The sequence below is a fragment of the Camponotus vicinus genome, unplaced genomic scaffold (assembly GCF_025532165.1).
Source record: "Camponotus vicinus isolate PSW18456_S1 unplaced genomic scaffold, iyCamVici1.0 SCAF_3, whole genome shotgun sequence".
Lineage (NCBI taxonomy): Eukaryota > Metazoa > Arthropoda > Insecta > Hymenoptera > Formicidae > Camponotus > Camponotus vicinus.
Window position 1 is genome coordinate 23,919,468 of NW_028141967.1, and position 21,708 is coordinate 23,941,175.

The 21,708-nt window shown below is 34.3% G+C and overlaps 2 protein-coding genes across 5 annotated transcripts in view; one reads left to right on the forward strand and one right to left on the reverse strand.

Annotated features, from left to right (window-relative positions):
* Positions 1-802, forward strand: part of LOC145967811 (uncharacterized) — a 34,372-nt gene extending 33,570 nt beyond the window's left edge. For both annotated transcript variants that reach the window (XM_083092784.1, XM_083092785.1), the window contains one exon: positions 1-802. In XM_083092784.1, coding sequence (XP_082948910.1) covers positions 1-37 — 37 coding nt within the window. In that variant the 3' untranslated portion in view covers positions 38-802.
* Positions 202-21,708, reverse strand: part of LOC145967812 (uncharacterized) — a 26,617-nt gene continuing 5,110 nt past the window's right edge. Inside the window, exons 2-6 of one of the 3 annotated variants that reach the window (XM_083092788.1) lie at positions 12,364-12,546; positions 5,996-6,115; positions 1,252-3,210; positions 873-1,071; positions 202-650 (exon numbers count right to left, since the gene is read on the reverse strand). In XM_083092788.1, coding sequence (XP_082948914.1) covers positions 602-650; positions 873-1,071; positions 1,252-3,210; positions 5,996-6,113 — 2,325 coding nt within the window. In that variant the 5' untranslated portion in view covers positions 6,114-6,115; positions 12,364-12,546 and the 3' untranslated portion in view covers positions 202-601. The remainder of the gene's footprint in view (positions 651-872; positions 1,072-1,251; positions 3,211-5,995; positions 6,116-12,363; positions 12,547-21,708) is intronic. The other 2 variants (XM_083092787.1, XM_083092786.1) reach the window with 2 other exon arrangements.

A 21,708-nucleotide genomic window follows, 5' to 3' on the forward strand; every position in this document is an offset into this window, starting at 1 on the left:
ATATCCTAGGAATACACTGAAAAGTGCGCCGTATTAAGATCGTGGATCGGTAAAAAAGAAGCTGCCCACCGGAAGTGCTCTTTAGATTTTAGATTTAAAATCTATTATATCGTTCAGGAGAAAAACGGCGATTTAGGATTCTAGTCTATCAAAAGAAATCTATGACTTATGGCGTTTTTTCTCTTTCATATAATTTATTCCGCGCGACTGCCTAATAGATTAATAAGTCTTATCATTATAATAGTATTATTATTATTATATAATACTGTGTAGTATTGTTATAATTATATATTATACCACATTCTTACAATAAGATTTTATATAAATAATGTTATATCGCAATACACACAGAATCCATTATACACATCTTTTTAATCGTAGAGGACAATAAAGAGAGGATATACAATACTTGGGTAGTACCATCGAAAAGGTACCGTATCCAGATTATTCTTAATTAAATAATTGTTTTATTTCTAGCGAATTCCGAAAATGTACAATATATACACGATATGTATTTTACATTTTACTTTTAAAATGCTGCCTGTTTACTTTTAAATTGATGTCAATCGAGTCTATGATGAAACATCGTATCATTACTCTCCTACGTGTCTATTAGCAAAAGATCTGCACATGACTTGGCTTTCGGCATTCTAAAACAAAAATAGAAAATGTTAGAAGCGACATGGAAACAGATTTCTTTCAGTCTTCATTTTCTTTTATGCAAATGTCATTTTATGTAGATCAATAGATTAATTGTTGCTTGAAAATTGACATGGTTAAAACCCATCAATATATAATTTAAATTAATTAAATTATTAAATATAGTAACACATTCGTTTACTTAATTAAATGTTAAATATCGAAGAACTTACTGCGATTCACGATTTTTCACGCGTCTACATAGGTGCAAAGCAACTGGCCCACTTTTAATATTGCGAAAGAGTTGTACGGCTTCGCGATGTGTCAAGTCGTGACAGACCTGGCCATTCACAGCCAAAATTTCGTCGCCTGCGCGCAAACGGCCATCTTCGGCGGCTTGACCACCAGGTAGTACTGATTTTATGAAGATACCTGCACAAATTGAAGGATATAAATCACAAGGAAAAATATATAGATGCTTTTTATATAGATAATATGAAATATATGCATCTAGGCATATGCATCTGTGCGACAAAACTAAGATATTATTTATTATGTTGCATGCATATAATAGAAAATAGTTGATGTTTAAAAAATTGAGAAAATATATACCGATGCTTCCTTTTGGACTATCTCTTCCGCCAACTATAGTGAATCCCAAGGACTTTTTCCCGGCCCCTTTCTCGAAAAGCACCGTAAGGAACGTTGACACAGTATTTCTCGGCCTTCTCGGGAGGGTGCAGAACTTGGATATATTTTGTGCGAACGTGTTATCCATATTCGTCGCAAATTTATCAGACGAAATTGATCTGTTTGACTCGTCCTTCCTGTCTCGATGACATCTAGTTTGATGCTTTCTAAAGTGCGAGCTAGGTGAACTCTCGATGATTACTCCGTGGCCATCTTCCATGCTGACGTTTTCATAATCTACGCTACTTTCTTTCAGCTTCTTCGCTAGCTGATCAACGTCCGAGTATCTCGAGATGACAATATCGACGTCACCAGGACCGCTGCCATTACCCAGGATCTTTCTCGCCTCCGCCATACTCAAACCGCGTAGTCTCTTTCCATTGACAATCAAAATTTCATCGCCGATCCTCAGAGTACCCTCTTTATCGGCCAGTCCATTCGGCACGACGTGAGCTACCAGATAACCCGGACTGGATTCAGAGGTTTTCGCGATGAAAATGCCCAGGCATTGATCGGACGTCTCCTTGGGAAGTTTGACGACCATCGTTTCCGTGGTGTAAGCTTTGCTCCTTACAACCTGCAAGCCGGAAGTGCGCTTCTTCTGTTTAGAATCTTCGTCCGCATTTCTCTCTTCCCTCTCCCGATCCGTGCTATTTTCTGCGGAGATTCGAGCCGCTTGATCTATCAATGAGTCGTTCGTAGCTTGGCAAACATTCGAATACTCCTCAATAAGATTCGTCCGGGAGGTATCCTTAGTCCTGTCGTACGTATCCAAACTAGCGAACAATCGCGCGGTCCTATCGACGTCTACGGCAGACGAGAAGGGTCTTCTGGGTGGGAGTCGAGGCGGCGATCCTAGACAAGAATCGTTATGACTGCTGTTATTTAGCGGCCCGGAAGCACCGCTGCTACATCTGTCATCCAGGAGGGAACTGGTAGCGGAATCGTTGTCCAGAATCCCGGAGTCATTATCGTCCTGATCCTGATCCTCATAGAGCGGATTCGTCCGCAGCTCTTCGAGACCTGGTAACGTACCGTAAGAGAAGCTACGTAATCTTCGTCTTTCTTTGTCCTTGCAGTCCTTTTTATAAATCTTGGCGATCAACTTGTTTGTCGAGCTCTTCAAATATTTATCCTGCATCGCGCGAAATTTCGCCGCCAGGCAGCTGGACGGTGTAATGCTGTCGAACGCCGTTATCGTGGCGTCTTTCTTGAAGTTGGTTTCATCGGCATGTCTAGGTATTTCTTCCCTGGTATCGACCACCATCGTACGGTCACAGACTCGATCGGCTCTACGGTTCGCGTCGAGGAAATCCTGATTGGTTCTCCCCCATCGGTAATCGTGTGGCATTGCATCTTCCCGGATCGAATCCGTCTCTCTCGGCCACTCGGACTGCTTACGAGGCGTCGAGGTACGAAAGCCCAGAAAGGAGAACCGCTCCTCCTGTTGCTTCTTGTACGGTAACCTGCTCTGCGACTTGGCGCGTCTCCTCCTCTTCGCATGGCTCTTCTCCTCCTCCGTGATATCCTTCAGGTCGGACTCGCAGACCGATCGCCGCAACTCGTTCCTCATCAGATCGCGATGCCTCAGCTCACACATGGAACGGAACTGAACTCGTCTCGCTTCCTCGTCGTCCTCACCATCGTTCTCGTCCTCATCGGAATCGCGATCTTTGAAGAAGCTCAGTCTGGTACTCTTCACGCGATCCAACAGGGGATTTCGCTTCTCGCACACTCTCCGCCGTTCTTCCTGTATTCTCTTCTTGCCCTTTTTATTGGAAGTCCGTTCGGTTGTCACTTGGGAGGTCTGCACATTGTAACAGTTCCTCTCGGACTCGGAACTCGAGGATTTTCTTCGAGCCCATCGCACCGGCGACATGTCTGCAACATGAGATAAAGTAAGAAGATATCAATAAATTTATTATTCGAGCGATATAAATTAAGTTAGTAGTTAAAAAATATTTCTATATTATTATTAACTTTTATTTATTTTTTGTGATGAAATAATTGATTTAAATTGATTTGAAATAATTAATTAATCACACATTTTATTTTATTATATTATTCTTTCACAAAATTATTTTTTATAACACTAGTATGTATTTTTCAATTATTTTTATATTCTATAAAATAAAACACTGTACGAGATTTTGGATGAATAACGTAGGATAGCAGATCGTAAATTCTCATTTCGCAGGTCTGTCTCAAAGTGAAATCCGAACTGTACAACATCCGAATCGAAAGTGATCTCCACTTTCAGTGCTACTCGTGACGATACCGACAAAAGTGCGGGTTCCGCGAGATGACGTCATATTGATCCTAATGAGGTCTTACACAGGATATACGTAAAACAGGATGTTCTCATGAGCAATTTACTTAATTTAGAATATTATTCAGATAATCATAAAAACGTTAATTATAATAATAACATGGCATCTTTTAGATAATAAATAGACATAGCAAATAAGAATATAATATTATTTTTATATGTCTTAAATTGCAATGCAAAAGATTTTATCATATTAGTTATATAAATACAATCAAAAATCAATAAATTATACAATTTTGGGGATAAGTTTTATTAATCAAGATAATTATCATACTCTTTTTCCGACTACAAAAAGTTTTAAAAAATATTTAAAAAAATTGGGAAGGTATTTTTTTTTTTAATAAACAAACACATGCAATACATTAAATTAACGATCATATCGGTGACGCGAAAATGCTGATCGCAATCTTTTGCATTATGAGGAAATCGAAGTCGACCCTGTTTAAAAAAATTCGCAAGATTCGTAATACTAAACGATGGAAAGTATGTAAGAACACGGGCTTGGCATGTCATTACAAAATGCGTCGAAAGCAACACTGATTACCGATTTATCCCCTAGTATTACGACTTGTAACTTTACGGAGCGAGGTCTCGACAACAATCGAGATAATGCCAGTTAGTAATACCGCTATCACGACTAGATGTACCATCTTCAATCTTCAAGATAAATAGACGAGATTTGCTTATTAAATTAGTTCGTCATCACACGTATTATAATGCTTAAATTATCTTTGTTTATTCTTAATAAATAAGAATAAACACTCTTAAAAATAAAATAAATATACTATAAATTGATTAAAAAAATAATAAATTAATTTTTATTCACAATTTCAAAAACTGAAAAATGCAAAACGGTTGACGAATATGTGAGAGGGGAAAAGACTTGGGAAAAGAATAAATTATACTTCATATTATCTTCTAGAATGCATAAACCGGATACAATCAAAAGTAGATCGGACGCTTGAGTAATGCTTCGTCGTCCTTTAAATCATGTCTGACGTCGAACTGCGGTCATGTTAGCTCATATAAAAATTCATAGAAGCAAATTGATACGAAATTCCTCACAGTTCTGCGGTTAAATGCGAAATAAATATATGTTTTATCTCGATTACTAATTCTATGTATCTCGACAATTAGTAGTTAGTATGTATAATTAGAAGCAAACCGATTCATATTGTCACTGCCGTCGCCGTCAATTGCATTACAGTCTTATGGGAAACGCTTATACAATCACGCATAAAGCTACAAATTGCGTCCTCGACAATGATCCTTTATATTAACGTGCATTCGCGTAGGCCGGCGGTGTCAATTTGCTCCTATTCTCGCTTTTCAACCAGTCACTCGGGCCTCGACGGAACGTTGAATCGTAATCCTTGCATTCAGAATGGAATCTCGCATCCCTCTTCCTCTCTTTTTCTCAAACATTGTTATGCACGCTATACGTGATGGAACAACACGCAACGCATATGCGTGACACGCAAGATGATATGATTTTCGCAAAAATTAGTCTGATAATGAGAACAAAAACAAAAGATTGTTCTCTCTTTCTTTATATAGGGTGTTTCTTAATAAGTTCGAAAAATTTTAGGAGATGATTCTTTGTCGAAAATTAAGGGTGGTTTTTCATATAAACATATACTCCTACATCCCTCCCTGTGGACTTACCCTCCTTCAAAAATGAAGGTAAAAATTAGATTTTTAGGTTTTTACTACAATTTTGTTTTTGTTCCAATTTTCCCAACATTTACTATAATTTTATTTTTATTTTAAAATTTAACTTCTCGAAATTCGAAACCTATGCTATTTAGCATCGTGCTGTGCACGATAACGTATTTTATTTTTTTTCTTGAAAACTACTGATTTTATGAAACAAATAAAAGAAATAAAAAAGTTTCTAAATAAATCAAACTTTTTAATGCATATTTTTAGATGATCATATTCCGACCCATTAAAAAATTTTAATAAAAAATTGAATAGGGATTGCTAGTTTCATCCCCTTATAACAATACGGGAGGATGAAAAAAATATTAATAAATAACCTTTTTACTAGTAAAAAATATCCACTTAATTTCATTTCTTTAACTTGTTCTAAATTTAAGAAAAAAATTAAAACATAATTTTTACCTCCATTTTTGGAGGAGTGTAACTCCACAGGGAGGAATGCAGGAGTATATGTTTATATGAAAAACCCCCCCTTAATTTTCGATAAAGAATCTCTTAAAATTTTTCGCACTTATTAAAAAACATCTTGTATATTATTTATATACTTTACATTAATGGTATTTTATTTTCCCTACAAAGATTGTATAGATCCGCTTCATTTGAAATAATGCTTACCTCTGCATCGAGACCTCGCGCGAAAATGATACGATACTTCGTTGACTTCTTCATCGGCTCGAAGGGGACTTAGACGTAAGAGTCTCGGTGCCTCGGCGTGGCCACGAAACCAACGCATGTCTGTAAAGAATTGGAAAGTGGTCATTGCGTGATCTTTGTACGTGAAAGCATTCAATAATATCTCGGCAACGTGCTGATAAATAATTTCTTCGTTATTCGTCACGAAATAATAACAATTTATATCGTTTTAAACAGAACTTTAATTGAAAATTCTTCCATATTAAAAGATTCTTCTGTCAAACTCGTCAGGGAATCTGTTGTTAAAATTAAATTCCTGAATTGTGGGATATTCTCTCGTTTGTATGTATTTGTTATTCTGATATTGCAGCAATTAAAAAATGTTTCTGTGTCAAAAGATCTTAAATGAAATAAGTGTTCAGGGAAGAGATTGTAAAAGTGAAACAATAGATCTTGGGAAGCAAATGGATTTTAAATGAATGTCAATCACGACAATTACCGTTGAATCCAGGCTATTTCTTTTCACTTCGCCATTACACTTGTTTCTGATACGATCTAATAACGCTATAGAGAAAACTGCGCGTGATGGTCATAATAATGCACAAACATAAAGAAGATGCGCGAATGTGAAATTAATTTAATATATAACAAATTCACATTCTCTAGTTATAATTTCATTCCAATAGAAATCTAAAGAAAAAATGAGAGTTTGCTATAAAACTTCCTCGGTATTTTTGCTAAGAAAAAAATCGACTTCGAGTTAAATTAAATTACATTAATTAAATTAAAAAATTAAATTATATTAAAATTAAATTAATTAAATTTAATTTAAAATTTCAAATAATTTAAAAATGTTTAGATATAGATACACTTGGGCAACTGTGTAAATACCTCCTGTGTAAATACCTCGCTGACCTCCTTCATCACTCAGTAAAAGAGGTATTTACACGCATTCCATTCTTCTCTTTAAAATTTATTTTACACTAAAAAGAATATTTTATTGCAAGGTGCTTCTCTTAATACATTCTGCTTTTATTTCAACTAGTATATTGCTTTACGGCAACAGTCTTCTTTTTTTACGTCCCAAAACGAGATATATAATTATTTCTTCATCCACTGAGTACACGACGTTCAATATAGGGCCTTGCCAGATCTACATTTATGCGTTCGAACGAAGTGGTACAGAGTGTACAGCATCACCATCGCTCATCGCAACGGTACTTCCAGGACAAGGAGGCCGTCTACGTCGTCTAGCTTACTACCTTTCATACCGATGGCACTGATATATACGCATATGTTGACTTGAAGGCATTTACAATCATCTACTCTCTTTCCCGCTCGTTCATATATTGACGAAGAAAAAGATACGTGCAATACATATACGATAAACAAGCAAGACAATTATATTTCTGTTGATTTGTTATTATTACATTCGTAAAATAATATATTTTTTTATTCCCGTAAAGCGAGAGCATCCAAAAATATTTATTCGAGTCTCTTGCGGACGGTATTTATGCAAATTTTTTTTCGACTTTATGGATCTTCCTACCTTCCAGGAAAATATCCGCGACCGGAATTGCCGAATGCATTCCACGCATATATTCGAGAAATTCTTAGAAGAGTTCTGTCTGTTAAAGATTTTACGCGGATACATCTTATATTAAATGTTGCAGTTTACATGATACATCGATCATTGGATTTAATCATAATAAAAGCAATTATAGCATCAATAAAACGCAATTAATATTGAAATAATCATGATGAATTGCAAGATTAGTTTTGAAAAACGGTACTTTTTTTACGTAATATATTGTCTCATTATTTTTATGGTAGTATCGATAAAAAGAGATTATTTCGTCAATACCGTTGCAAGCGGTAATTCGTTTATATTTTTTTCCTTAGTAAAAACGCCGTGAACGGAATATTCGCGAAAGGCAATACCGTTTATCTGACCCGCATAGAATCCGTAATATTTCTATTTAAATAACGGATAGGATCTAATCTTATTATTATAAACATTATGGAGAGTATTGCGCATATATTAAATTAATCCAAGAAAATATATAATTTTCATAATTAGATGAGAAAATTATTATGGACGAAGCAATATATACATATATATATTGATGTGTTCACACATATGGAGTTATAAAACACTGATCTAATTATACTTCTATGTAAGGCTTATGTATAAATCTACGCGAAAGATTATTTTATGTATAATTAACATATCTTATGTAGAATGTATTGACGATGAAGATCACACATTTCTAAATAATAATTTATATTATATATGGTTTTTCACTTGATTTGAATTATTTCATCTTCTTCAATATTGAGTCCATTTTTTTTATTGAAAATTTAATACATAATGTTTTTTAAAATTATGAAAAAAGTATCGTGTATTATGCATCATGTCGGTAACTTAAAATTTCAAATCTATTTACAAGTATACTCGAAAGATAGTTTGGATAGGAAGTTTTATGTTATACACTAATAGTGCTTCCAAGCGTAAAATATTTTCAAACATTAAAATAGCGTATTCAGTATGCGATTCTAAATTCATTTTATGCATTCTACAACTCTTCACTTCTGTTTCATGTAATAAATATGCAATTTGGCGCATAAACGGGATTGCAAATTGCGATCGATTCGTTGCCATAGTATTCAAGAAAACACCAGCTGTTTGTCGGCCAGTAAATATGTAAGAATATTGTTACATATAAATTTGCGAAATAGAATGACTTAAAAACTTAAAAATACTATCTATAAAAATCACATATTAATAACGCGTAATAATCGATCTAATCAAGATGTGACAAAAAAAATTTAAATAATTTATTTTAATTGTAATAATTGTTACGTTAATAGACATATCAATATTTATAAGGAAATTATAATGATATAATTATGTGCATAAATTAACATTATAATTACATAATTATGTATTACATATATTTAAAATATTTATATTTAAAAAAAATATATATTTATATATGATAATTATATAAATTATATAAAATGTATATAAATTATAATAAATTCACATATATTTTAAGATATTTCCTCCTTACGAAGAAACAAATGGAGAAATGTATTGAACGAAACAATCTTTTGATTTCACACGACTTCGATAGATCCGTGTATTTAATTAAACCGCGGTGCGTTATGCAAGATGTTAATGCACGTAATGATTATACGTATCTGCATAAGTATGCATAATGGCTGATTACGAGGACAGCGACGAGAAGGTGAAGAAAGAAAAAAAAGCATGGGAGGGGAAGTAAGCGCGTACGACTTTCTCCGATGCAAAATATGTGTGCCATCGCCTTCTTAGCTTCTCTCCAAAGGCTACGCCTCTCCTCCTCTTTTCACTTTTCGTGAATTAAACCCACGCACGAGCAGACGCTAATTAAATTCGCAATCAAGAGTGCGAAGCGATCAGATGACTTCCAAGTGATGGAAAATTTAGGAATACTTTCGGATATTTATTATTGTTTATTTATATAATATATGTAAAGAAAGAAAGATGCGTTTTTATAAACATTTAAATTGAAATATCTCTTGCATGTTTAATATAAATTTACTTTGAGTTTATAATAAATTTATTTTTTTTTATTTTTTTATAAACATTTAAATTGAAATATCTCTTGCATGTTTATTATAAATTTACGGTAAAAAAATTGCAAATTTTTTTAGTTTTTAAGCATCAAGAGTATTAGAATATAAAAAATGTTGCTGCCATTAATAGAAAAATATGAAAAATAAATTTATTAAAATTATTTTCAATAAATTTTATTTTAATAAATTAAATTAAATCCTTTAATTTTAATAAACTTTTCTCTCTAGGGAAAAAAATATATATATAACTTAATAAAATTCATGATACTAGAAAGTCAATTTAATCTAATGATATTTCATGCTGTTCTGACAGATAGAATTTTTTTAATTTGAATTTCGTCTGCTAACTTGAGGCAGAAAGCGTCTCTATGAAGCTCCTCTACTGCGCGTTGCGCAATAAATATCGCGGAAAATTCGCGGTTGTTAAAGACTCGAGGAATGTGGGAGCTAAACGTCCAGTTATCCGGGCATAGATTTATCGTTCCACTTTCGTGGGCTGCCGATCCGTTCCTGACCGCGGCCGCCGCGCTGGCAGCTCGACTTTACCTCGTTGCGAGCCTAGCCTAGCCTCCGCGAGTATAGGATTGTAAATCTTCTGGAGCGGCGAGACCAGCTGTTAGCGTCGCGCGGTTCCCTCGCGTGTATCAAGGCGATTTTGGTCCATTATTGCAAACATGTCAGATGCGATATTGGGAACAAAATATTACTTTTTTATTTTTGTGCTTTTAGCGAGATAAATTAGTGTCCTGTATACGACTCGTATTCGATGGAAAAAATTTGATGAAACGTTTTGAAAATTTTATTTGCTGTTTGCAAATTAATAAAAAAATTGGTCTGCTTTATTCCTGATGTAATAATTGCAACGAGGGATCAGCTGTCCCCCTGTATTCGGAGAGGGAGGTCAAGGTTATTTTTAAAACTCAAGAAATGAATCTTTTCGTTCACGTGATTATAATTGCTTCGTGCTCGTAAAGAATCCGTGACTCGCGTGTCGCAAGATATTTTTACAAACGCACCGGACACATTAATGCACGCGATTGTACACGAGACTCTGAGCTATGTCGATTTCACTGGTACGGACTTGAACCAGGAATTATTGACGAGAAAAGAAGTCTGTGTTGCACGACTGAATGAATGCAAAATTAAACATGTCTTTATTTCTACTAATTTGATGAATCTTTAATCATAACTTTCTTTATATAAATTTATAAAGGAAAATTTTATTATAAAATTTATAAAAGAAATTTGTAAAAGAATTTATAAAAGAAAATTTTATTATAAAATTTAATAATAAAATTTTTAATTTATTTGTTATGCATTTCTTACTCAACAACAGATTGTCGTGACTGTCATTGAAAATCAATGCAATTGCATTATTTGAATCAGAGTTGCATTCGCAGCTCGCGGCGAACGTTTCCTTTCTTATTATAAGTAATTCAGTTGCAAAATATTGTCGAGCATGTCTCGCAACAAACGACAAAAACAAAACGCCTGCGGCAACCGCATTTCACCTTAAAACTCGTACTTTTATAGTAATTGCGCCATTACGCGCACGAAGGTGTAAAGTGGTAACGTACTCGCGCAAAATTATATCCAGACAGCAGGTGAGTCTTCGTTCAATTATTGTTTCACAAGCAAAAGCACTGTATGGTCGCGTAAATATCGAATTACAAGTACATTATATCGGTGTACTTCAATCAAGAAAAAATTAATTCTATTATATATAAAAAAAAGTAAAGCAATATTAAAAATTATCACCTTTCTCTTAATTTTATTATTGATAAACTATACATACGCAGTAAAAAATTGTCCATATGTTAAAATTTTCTTGTGTTACCACGTTTTGATTAATACTTTAATAAACTTTAGTAAAATTAACATACAACTTATATGTTTATTATTTTTATAATGTTTTCATTTATGTCAACTTCATAACTTAATACTTTGTACATGTCTCTTAGAAATGGAATATTATTTTGAGTATTTTTAACATAATTATTTTAAACAATCAACATGTCTCAAAGTCAGTTTAACATTCTAAGAAAAGTTAAAGTAAATCTTCAAATAATCTTGAACTTTGACATACAAAATAATCAAATTTACTAAAATCAAATGTTTCTATTACAAATAATTTAAGTTAAAATAATTACTATTATATGTTAATGTCCTACAACATTTCTTACGAGTTATTGCAACTATTTTTTCATGTAATTTTTAATTAATTTGTATGCTATTTTTACATTACACTTAAAGTCACAAAAATAAATGTAAAGTATTGTGTCAATTATTTAACATTTTTAGTTTATCAATAAATAACATGCGAATGAGATAATTATCTTAACTTAAAATTTAGAGTGGACTTTCTGGGATATGTGAAAAATAATATTAACATTTTATTTTTTACTGTGTATATTTAAAGGTAGAATTAAAGAGAAACAGACAGAGAAAAAATCAATTAAATCTCAATTATTGTTTCCAAGAGCCGAGGTATCATCTTAAAACACAGTGAGAAAACAATGCGGATTTATCGAACGGAGATTTGTCATTCGATGGGGGAATCGATACACACATACATACATACATTACTGTATACGTTGAATGCAATTTGAGGTAAAGTGTGACGCGTACGTATAAAGCGTGACGTGCCCCGGATGCTCGTAAAACATTCTCCGCCCCGTGACTACCGAGTCGTAACTCGCTCCCGCTTCCTAGGTATTGTTATCGCGTACCTGGGGGATTCTGGGATCTGCATGCGTTTTATCGACCACGGACGACCCGATGCGAATTATTCATACGACTCCCTGGAACACGGACGAATTTTCGCATATGATTGTTCTCCGAAATCATGCAACGTCATTATCTCTCATGGTGTTTCCTCTCGAGTCTAATGGGAACTCTCATTCATCGTTTTTCTAAAATATTAATAAATTTAAATTTAATTTTCTAAAATATTAATAACTTTTTTTTAAATATAAAAAATTATATGAATTTTTAAATATATAAAATTATATGAGTTTTCGTCACGAAAGAAATTATTTGTTTACTTTTCGGAAATGGAAACTAACGGTTGTAACCAGTTGGACGATCTTTGTATAATTAAAATATTTTGCAAAATGCTGCTACATCTTTCTGCGACGTCTTGCTATCTTAATATTCGTTCCTTATCAGTTATACGTATATGCACTTCTCCGCTTATCTGTTTGCATATGTAATTTGACGTTCTTAATTCTATTTGGGTCTTTCGTGATCTCTACCAAGACTTTATCGTTGTCTTTTATCGAGAAATTTTTCTAATATGCACGATTAAAGTATAAAAAAAATTATATTATGATTATACGATATATAATGTCTATAGCGTGTTTAGCGATAGAATTCGGTGAACGGATGTTCTTGAGACTCGAGCCTAATAATGCATTAAGAAGCGTGCGCAGAAGCCTAAAACCCGTAATTTAAAGACTCGGACAAAGCGATAAAAAATGTTCGAGGATCGGTTCGGCATAACGTTACCTTGATGGCTCAGTTTGGGGCCGACGATATCGTGAATTTTACGAGGAGAATTCTTTATTGGCGCTTTATAGCGAAATAAAAACCAAATGTCACTTGGCCAACTGTGAACGGTGCATTTTATTATTAAAAAAATACATAATCTGAATTGGAATTCTCTCTTGCTCCCCTCTTTCTTCTGGTATCATAAGTATCATACTTTATACGCACTCGTGATTGAGAAATTTTACATGAAAATGGGAACTCTTGCTTCTTTATATTAATTTAAAAAAATATATTCTTCAATGATTTTAGAAAATTTAGTTAAAATATTTATCTCTTTACGTATAAATTTTTTATAAAACTACAAATTTCTTTAAATAAATTATTTTAGTGAAAGAAAGAGAGAAGAGAGAAAATTTAATGATAATCATCAGTCACTTTAAATTACATGAACCAACAGAGTAGAAATTGCTGAAAGATAGCATACGTACAGTGTGCCTTTTTTTATTCCATTCGGTGCATAATTAATTTTTTATAACATTCATTCTTTTTGTAAATATCTTACAATTAACATTTTCTTCATATTTTCTAATATTCTGCATATTCTGTTAATTTAAGCGTTTTTACAAATGTAAACATGTTAGTTGTTTTTATGCGATGGTGAATGGTTTCATTTTATACGAAATGAAAGGAAATATTCAACATGTTAGCACGCAAGTCAGAGTAAAATCATTTTTTTACATGTCTACAAGAGAAAAGACTAGCTTGAAAGAGCATTTTCTTCATATTTTCCAGTATTAATCTGCATATTTTCCATTAATTTAAACATTTTTATAAATGAGAAGTATGCTAGTAATTTTTATGCGATGATGAGTGATTTCGTTTTATGCGAAATGAAAGAAAGTACTCAACATATTAGCACGCGAGTAAAAGCAAAATTATATCTCCTGCAAGACACATCTGTAAGAGAAAAGATTAGCTTGAAATATTGCCAAATTTACTTTACCATATCCTATATATCACGATACACGAGACAAGAGGGGAGGAGAGAAACATACACGAATACAAATCTCGCGTTTCTCATACTCACGACTCGGACCGCTTCCACGATCATCGGCACAGTTAATTTCCCAAGATGACTTTTGAATGGTAAACTCGCGGACCAAAGAGAGAGCCCACTAGGAGCGTTCTCTATCAAGGCCGCGGGCGAGGTAGTCCTTTTATTTTCTGGCCATTTGACGAGAGCGACATGCCGAGCATTCCTCGCTGGAATAGCCGTGTAACTACGCCCTCGGCATTGCGCTCGTCGTGTCCTACGTGTGCGTATGTGCGTGTGCGTGCGCGTGTGCGTGCGCGTGTGCGTTAGAGCGCGTACGCTATCGGGGCTGGCGAATGTACAACGTACATTCACGTGCATTCGGAGGTGGTGTACGGGTGCGTACATATCGCTAGACACGCGTGCATGTATATGGGTACATATACGCGTGCATATGAAATAAGACGCACGACACACGCGCAGCGCGTACGCGTAAAGGACGGAGCTCCAAGGTCGATTACTGGTTAACCCTTCCCTCCGCGCCATCCTCCGAGGGAACCCTCCGAGGTGGAAGGAGAGAGAAAAGAGACAGACAACGAGCTCCCGCTCTCTCTCTCTCTCTCTCTTTTCTTCTCTGAAGAGAGATCTGGCGTAAGAGATCTAACCAGCGAAATTTTCGAATAATAGTTGAAATAATAATTGAATCACATTTGTGAAAAAAAAAAGATTATATAAAAAAAAGATTGACATCGTTAATCAATATTGCATTAACATATGATCTGTAATAAGATGTGTAATTTCTAATAAATATGCATGGACATAAATCTTTATTCTTAACTTTCATAAGAATTAGAGTCTAAAAATAGATCGACGTATCGGTTTTAATATCTTTGCTATTCTCTTAGAGAAAATGTCCACGGAAAATCGTATGCATTTTTATTTCAGAAATTTCACATTATTTCTCTATTAATTTCATAGATTCTCGATGTCATCAAGTGATGACAAATGAGGAAAAGATAAAAGGAAGACATTGAAATCAGCATGTGTAATATTAGATAATTTTACATATTCATAGATATCTCTAAACTTTCTCTTTTTATCATATTAATTGAATGACATTTGTGGCTTCAATTTTGTAATAAAGTATTTTCTCAATTTTTAATCTTTTTCGTCCGTTTAAAAAAAAAAGATTATATAAAAAAAAGTGACATCATTAATCAATGCATTAACATATGATCTGTAATAAGATGTGTAATTTCTAATAAATATGCATGGACATAAATCTTTATTCTTAACTTTCATAAGAATTAGAATCTAAAAATAGATCGACGTGTCGGTTTTAATATCTTTGCTATTCTTCAGGTCCTACATCGGTTCACTGGGGTCAATGAAACTAGAGGAAGGGAAGGGGGTTGCGGTTAACCCGATCGCGTTCGCGATAACACTAAATCTCGCTTAAACGCGAAACCTGATACTGTGTCAAGTACCCATTGTATTATTCCCCGACACACATGCATACGCAGAGAAAGAGAGAGAGAGAAAGAGAGAGAGAGAAAGAGAGAGATGCATAGTGCTATCCCCGGGAATATTCCCGATTGCTTTTGCATACGCAGCGAGAGAACCGGAAGTGGGATACATGCGTGGACGATTATCCGGCGGGCTGCGATTAATCGCACGGTCGATCACAGAATCCAGCCGCCTATCTCGTCCACAATACGAGAATAGCAGTTTTGCTCAAGCGACCCCCTTCAGTCGCGCTCGACTTTCCGGTTTAACCGCTCCTTCTTCTAATCGCTTCTCTTCCTGTGTGTCGGACGATCCTTGGTCTCCGTCCTTGGTCTTCCCTGCGCATCTGGAGACCAACGAGAGTTGCATTTCGAACTATTTTATCTCCCTTTCGTGAGATTTGAGAAAAGGGATCGGGGAACCTTCCGTATATTTCAATCTGCAAAAATATCTCTTTCTCTCCCAGGGCTTTCCGGAAATTCTTTCGAACGCGCTCCAATTAAGGACTACAAAGTATACATTGTGTTTTCTAATAAGTGCGAACAATTTTAGGAGATAATTCTTTGTCGAAAATTAAGGGGGATTTTTCATATAAATATATACTCCTACATCCCTCCCTGTGGAGTTACACTCCTCCAAAAATGGGGATAAAAATTAGGTTTTTAGGTTTTTATTATAATTTTGTTTTTGTTCCAATTTTCCCAACATTTACTTTAATTTTATTTTTATTTTAAAATTTAACTTCTCGTAATTCGAAACCTATGCTATTTAGCATCGTGCTGTGCACGATAACGTATTTTATTTTTTTTTCTTGAAAACTACTGATTTTATGAAACAAATAAAAGAAATAAAAAAGTTTCTAAATAAATCAAACTTTTTAATGCATATTTTTAGATACTCATATTCCGGCCCATTAAAAAGTTCTAATAAAAAAATTGAATAGGGGTTGCTAGTTTCATCCCCTTATAACAATAGGGAGGCTAAAAAAAATATTAATAAATAACCTTTTTACCAGTAGAAAATATCCACCTAATTTCATTTCTTTAACTTGTTCCAAATTGAAAAAAAAATAAAAACCTAATTTTTACTCCCATTTTTGGAGAAGTGTAACTCTACAGAGAGGGATGTAAGAGTATATGTTTATATGAAAAACCCCCCTTAATTTTCGACAAAGAATCATCTCCTAAAATTTTTACGCACTTATTAAGAAACACCTGATATAATATTAATTCTCACTTTTTCGTATATCTTTGATTTTTCTATTTTATCGAATCGTAGCTTCAGCTTTGATCGTCAACATAAGATTCCAGCAACGTTCGTGTTGACGAGTTACGAATTGCGGTCGCGCGTAGTCTCCGATCTCCAACGCGGAATACCCAATGAGAGATTTTCCGATGTCGCTGACACTGAATTGAATTCGGGACGAGTGTCCGCCATAGACGACAGACATCGGAATGATGGTCTGTACGCGCTGATAGCGATTGAGGTCGCACGCGAGCAGGGCTGGGATCATGAAAGCTCGCCTGTTACCGGGTTAAGTCTCACCGTGAGCCACATACATGCACGTGCGCGATGCACGCTTTACTTCACCCGAAGATAAATTCTTAAGATAAACAGAAACGTAACGTTTACGTACCACTCTTATCTTCGAGATATCGTTGGAGGTTTGAGGGAGAAATTGTGACACGACTCTGGACACGCAATTCGCGGTGAAATTATGCGTGAAGAAGATGCGATCGCGTGCGAGGCGAACCGCAAACGACGAATTCGGCCAGGTTATCGGGGATTTCGCGATTGCGTAAGCGCGCGATTGACGTCAGGCGTGCGAAAATCGCGCAGGAAAGCGCACGTGTTTGTCAGCGACGACCTTCTCCGGCCGAGGTCCAACTGTCCGTCGAGCCGGATCCCTATCAGGGCGTACGGAGGAATGTCGTGCACATGCACGCACGTACGTACGTACGCAAAACCGCGGATGAAGCGTCGGGATACACGAGACTGAAGACCGAACGTGCGAGTTTTGCGTGCGCTCTACCGTGACGCGCTTTAGATCGAGATCGAATCGAGCGATAGGGAACTAGTCCGGCTTCGTGGCGAGTTAAGTGACATTTTTATATCGAGAATTCATTCCCCGGCTTATCACTTTGCGTACGTTGTCGGCCATTCCGAGCCTATGACGTTCGACTGGATTAGGAAAAAATTCCTTCGAGCCCGTTTTAAATAATCTATTACGATCTACACGACCCGTTAGATTTATATATAATCGACCGATCGAAAGATTCCAACATATTTCAATTTTAGAAGCTTAAAATGTTGCGCTCCAGACAAACGTGATGAACTGATAAATTTAATGATCGCGTGTCTCATAATTTAAAACGTTAATAACGATGGTTGATAGATAATACGCTTAAAATACGCTAAAAAATACGAAAGGATAAAATCATTCCTATCAAGCAGATAATTAATCGACGTGGGATTTTAAGTTTCTTATAACAAAGTTACAATAAAAGATTCGAAGCAACTATTTTTCTTTCTCACAATTCGCTTACAAAACCGCATGTCTCGCTAGAATTGCTTTACGATACCCATCATGCACTAAAATTATTATTGCGCAACAAGACTGACGATGAGAAAGACTCGCTTGTCCTCCTATCCTTTCGGAAAATTATCGGAATGTGCATTCCATGCGGCACAAGAATAAAAAAGGACTTGCACACGCAACTTACACAGAAAAAAAGGACATTCTTGTTTTAAAAACATATTTTAGTTTTAACATGGAAATCTTGAAATGAGATTATATTGCGTTAATTAAAGAAAAATATAATTGCTTGAATAATTGCTTACTTGAATGAAGCCATTTTATATAGTTCAATCGAGAAAAATATATTCTTATGATTTAAGATTTAATTTTCTCGAATGGAAAAGAAACAATGTTAGATAGAAAATAACATTTTTAAATCAAAGATTATAATTTTCTTAAAGTAGAATTAAATAATTATATATTCTTGAGCTGACAATTACAATATTAAAATAAGACTATAATATTGTTGAAATTTAAAATTATTAAATTCTTCTAAGAAGATTATAAATTGTTGCGTATATACGAAACAATGAGCGCGTTAATTTAAGTATATGTTTTGATTTAATACATTTTTTTCTGTGTACTAAAATTATTATTGCGCAACAAGACGATGAGAAAGACTCGCTTGTCCTCCTATCCTTTCGGAAAATTATCGGAATGTGCATTCCATGCGGCACAAGAATAAAAAAGGACTTGCACACGCAACTTACACAGAAAAAAAGGACATTCTTGTTTTAAAAACATATTTTAGTTTTAACATGGAAATCTTGAAATGAGATTATATTGCGTTAATTAAAGAAAAATATAATTGCTTGAATAATTGCTTACTTGAATGAAGCCATTTTATATAGTTCAATCGAGAAAAATATATTCTTACGATTTAAGATTTAATTTTCTCAAATGGAAAAGAAACAATGTTAGATAGAAAATAACATTTTTAAATCAAAGATTATAATTTTCTTAAAGTAGAATTAAATAATTATATATTCTTGAGCTGACAATTACAATATTAAAATAAGACTATAATATTGTTGAAATTTAAAATTATTAAATTCTTCTAAGAAGATTATAAATTGTTGCGTATATACGAAACAATGAACGCGTTAGCTTAAGTATATAAGTCTTGATTTGACACTTATTTTTTTTCTGTGTACGCTCGCTATGGTTGCTTACGCGCATTTAAGAAAAAAAAGAGAAGATAATATCGTTCAAGTAGCGCGTGGAGTGAAAGTTTCGAACGTAACGAGTGCGCCGATACCTGTTTTGCGTTCCGGATAATTAACATCGTTTCGCGTGTGTAACATTTTGCGCCCCCCGGAGGGGATCTACGCGACGCGTTCGGTATTTCTCGCCTCGAGAGAAAAACCTATGTAATGTACGCTATGTAACGTGTATTACGCGCGTATATCCTCCCGATAGAAAAATTCGGAGCAAACTGCTTTCTACTATTTCGTTTCGAAAGTCGAAATTTTTCAGCGAGATGAGAAAACGTTTCAAGAGCGAAGGAAGACGTAAAAAAGTTTGCCTTCGCGTTCGGTCATTAATGTACAATACTTTCTGTATTAAGGCGGCTAGAAAGTGATCGGTCATCCGTGACGAAACGTTATTAAATTACATCTTCTTCGACGAACATCGCATTGTACTTTCGCTCGCAGACCCTCTTCCTTGTTTTATGGAGCGTGCTTCGAAACTAAATTCGATACGCGCACCTTCCATATTGCGCTCTTTTCGCGGCGCTTAATCCGTGTAAAAAAAAAGTAATTAATCTTTAACATTAATATCCCGATTGTAAGACCAGGCGGTAAACTTACGCGAGCGCGAAGAGAAAGGAATTTATCTTAACGAATCTCTTTGCGCGAGAGGCGTTGCGTTAAAGTTGTAGAATGAATGAATTGCAGATTGAGTCAATCTACGAAGCGGCATCGTAAATTAATCAAAGTTTCAATATAGACATAGAAAGAGAGAAAGTACAAATTGAAGAATAAATTTCAATATCTGGGAAGAGCTATATCTCAGAAAATTATTACACAGTAAAAAATAAAATGTTAATTTTAACATTTTTCACATGTCCCAGAAAATCCACTCTAAATTTTAAGTTAAAATAACTCATTCGTCGTATGTTACTTATTGACAAACTAAAAATGTTAAATAAGTGACACAATATTTTACATTTATTTTTGTTATTGTTATTGTTGAATATAACATACAAATTAATTAAAAATTATTAAGTTTGAAAAAATAGTTACAATAACTCATAAGAATTATTGTAGGACATTAACATATAATAGTAATTATTTTAACTTAAATTATTTATAATAGAAACATTTGATTTTAGTAAATTTGATTATTTTGTATGTCAAAATTCAAGATTATTTGAAGATTTACTTTAACTTTTCTTAGAATGTCAAACTGACTTTGAGACATGTTGATTGTTTAAAATGATTATGTTAAAAATACTCAAAATAATATTCCATTTCTAAGAGACATGTACAAAGTGTTAAGTTACAAAGTTGACATAAATGTAACACATGAAAACGTTATAAAAATAATAACATATCAATTGTATGTTAATTTTACATTCAAGTACTAATCAAAACGTGGTAACACAAGAAAATTTTAACATATGGACGTACAATTTTTTACTATGTAAGATTCGATCTTTCTTCGCCCGATCTCCTCCGTTTCTCGCATCTATCTCGAATGGATGGTATTTCCGGTGAGGATTGTAAAAAAAGTACCGTTTGTATTTTTTCATTACCGAGTGTCACTACTATACCTCGCTTCGAAATTCGTATGTGACGTACGTATAAAATTTTGTGGCGTAACCTCGTAACACGCTGCACGCTGAGAGCAGCGTGTTTATCGACATCTCGTTTTACGAGATGTCGTTAAAAACGCTGTCGAAATCCATTTCCTGGTCGCAAACAAGTCTGTCGTGTAACTGCTCTTCCCGCGATAAAAATATACGCTCATGAAATATATACGCGAGTATCCACGAACACAATTGCTATTAATAAGTTTGTCGTCCGATGGAAAATCGATGTGCAAAGGAGAGAACATTTACAGAAAACAATCGCGGAGAATAAAAGTCGATGATATATTTAGACGAAAGCTGTTTATACGAGATATTCATACGCGTATACAGGTGGTCGTACAAATTTACAAACGTGTTTCGTATAACTTATAGTCCACTTACAATCAACTTTTCCTCAATAAGAATGTTGAAAGTTTTTTCAGTTGTAATTAGGAAAAAAATGTACAAGCTTAATGCTAACAATAAGTAGATTTCTTAAAGTTCTTGGATGGAACTTCATTTTTGACGCTTATACATCGAGATATGACAGAAAACGATAAGAAAAAAACGCAGACGCAGAAGTTCCAAGTCACGTATTGATTAAAGTGAAAAAATCTCGTATTCCTTTCACAATTATAATTAAAGTATCTTACTATATAATCTACATGTATAGG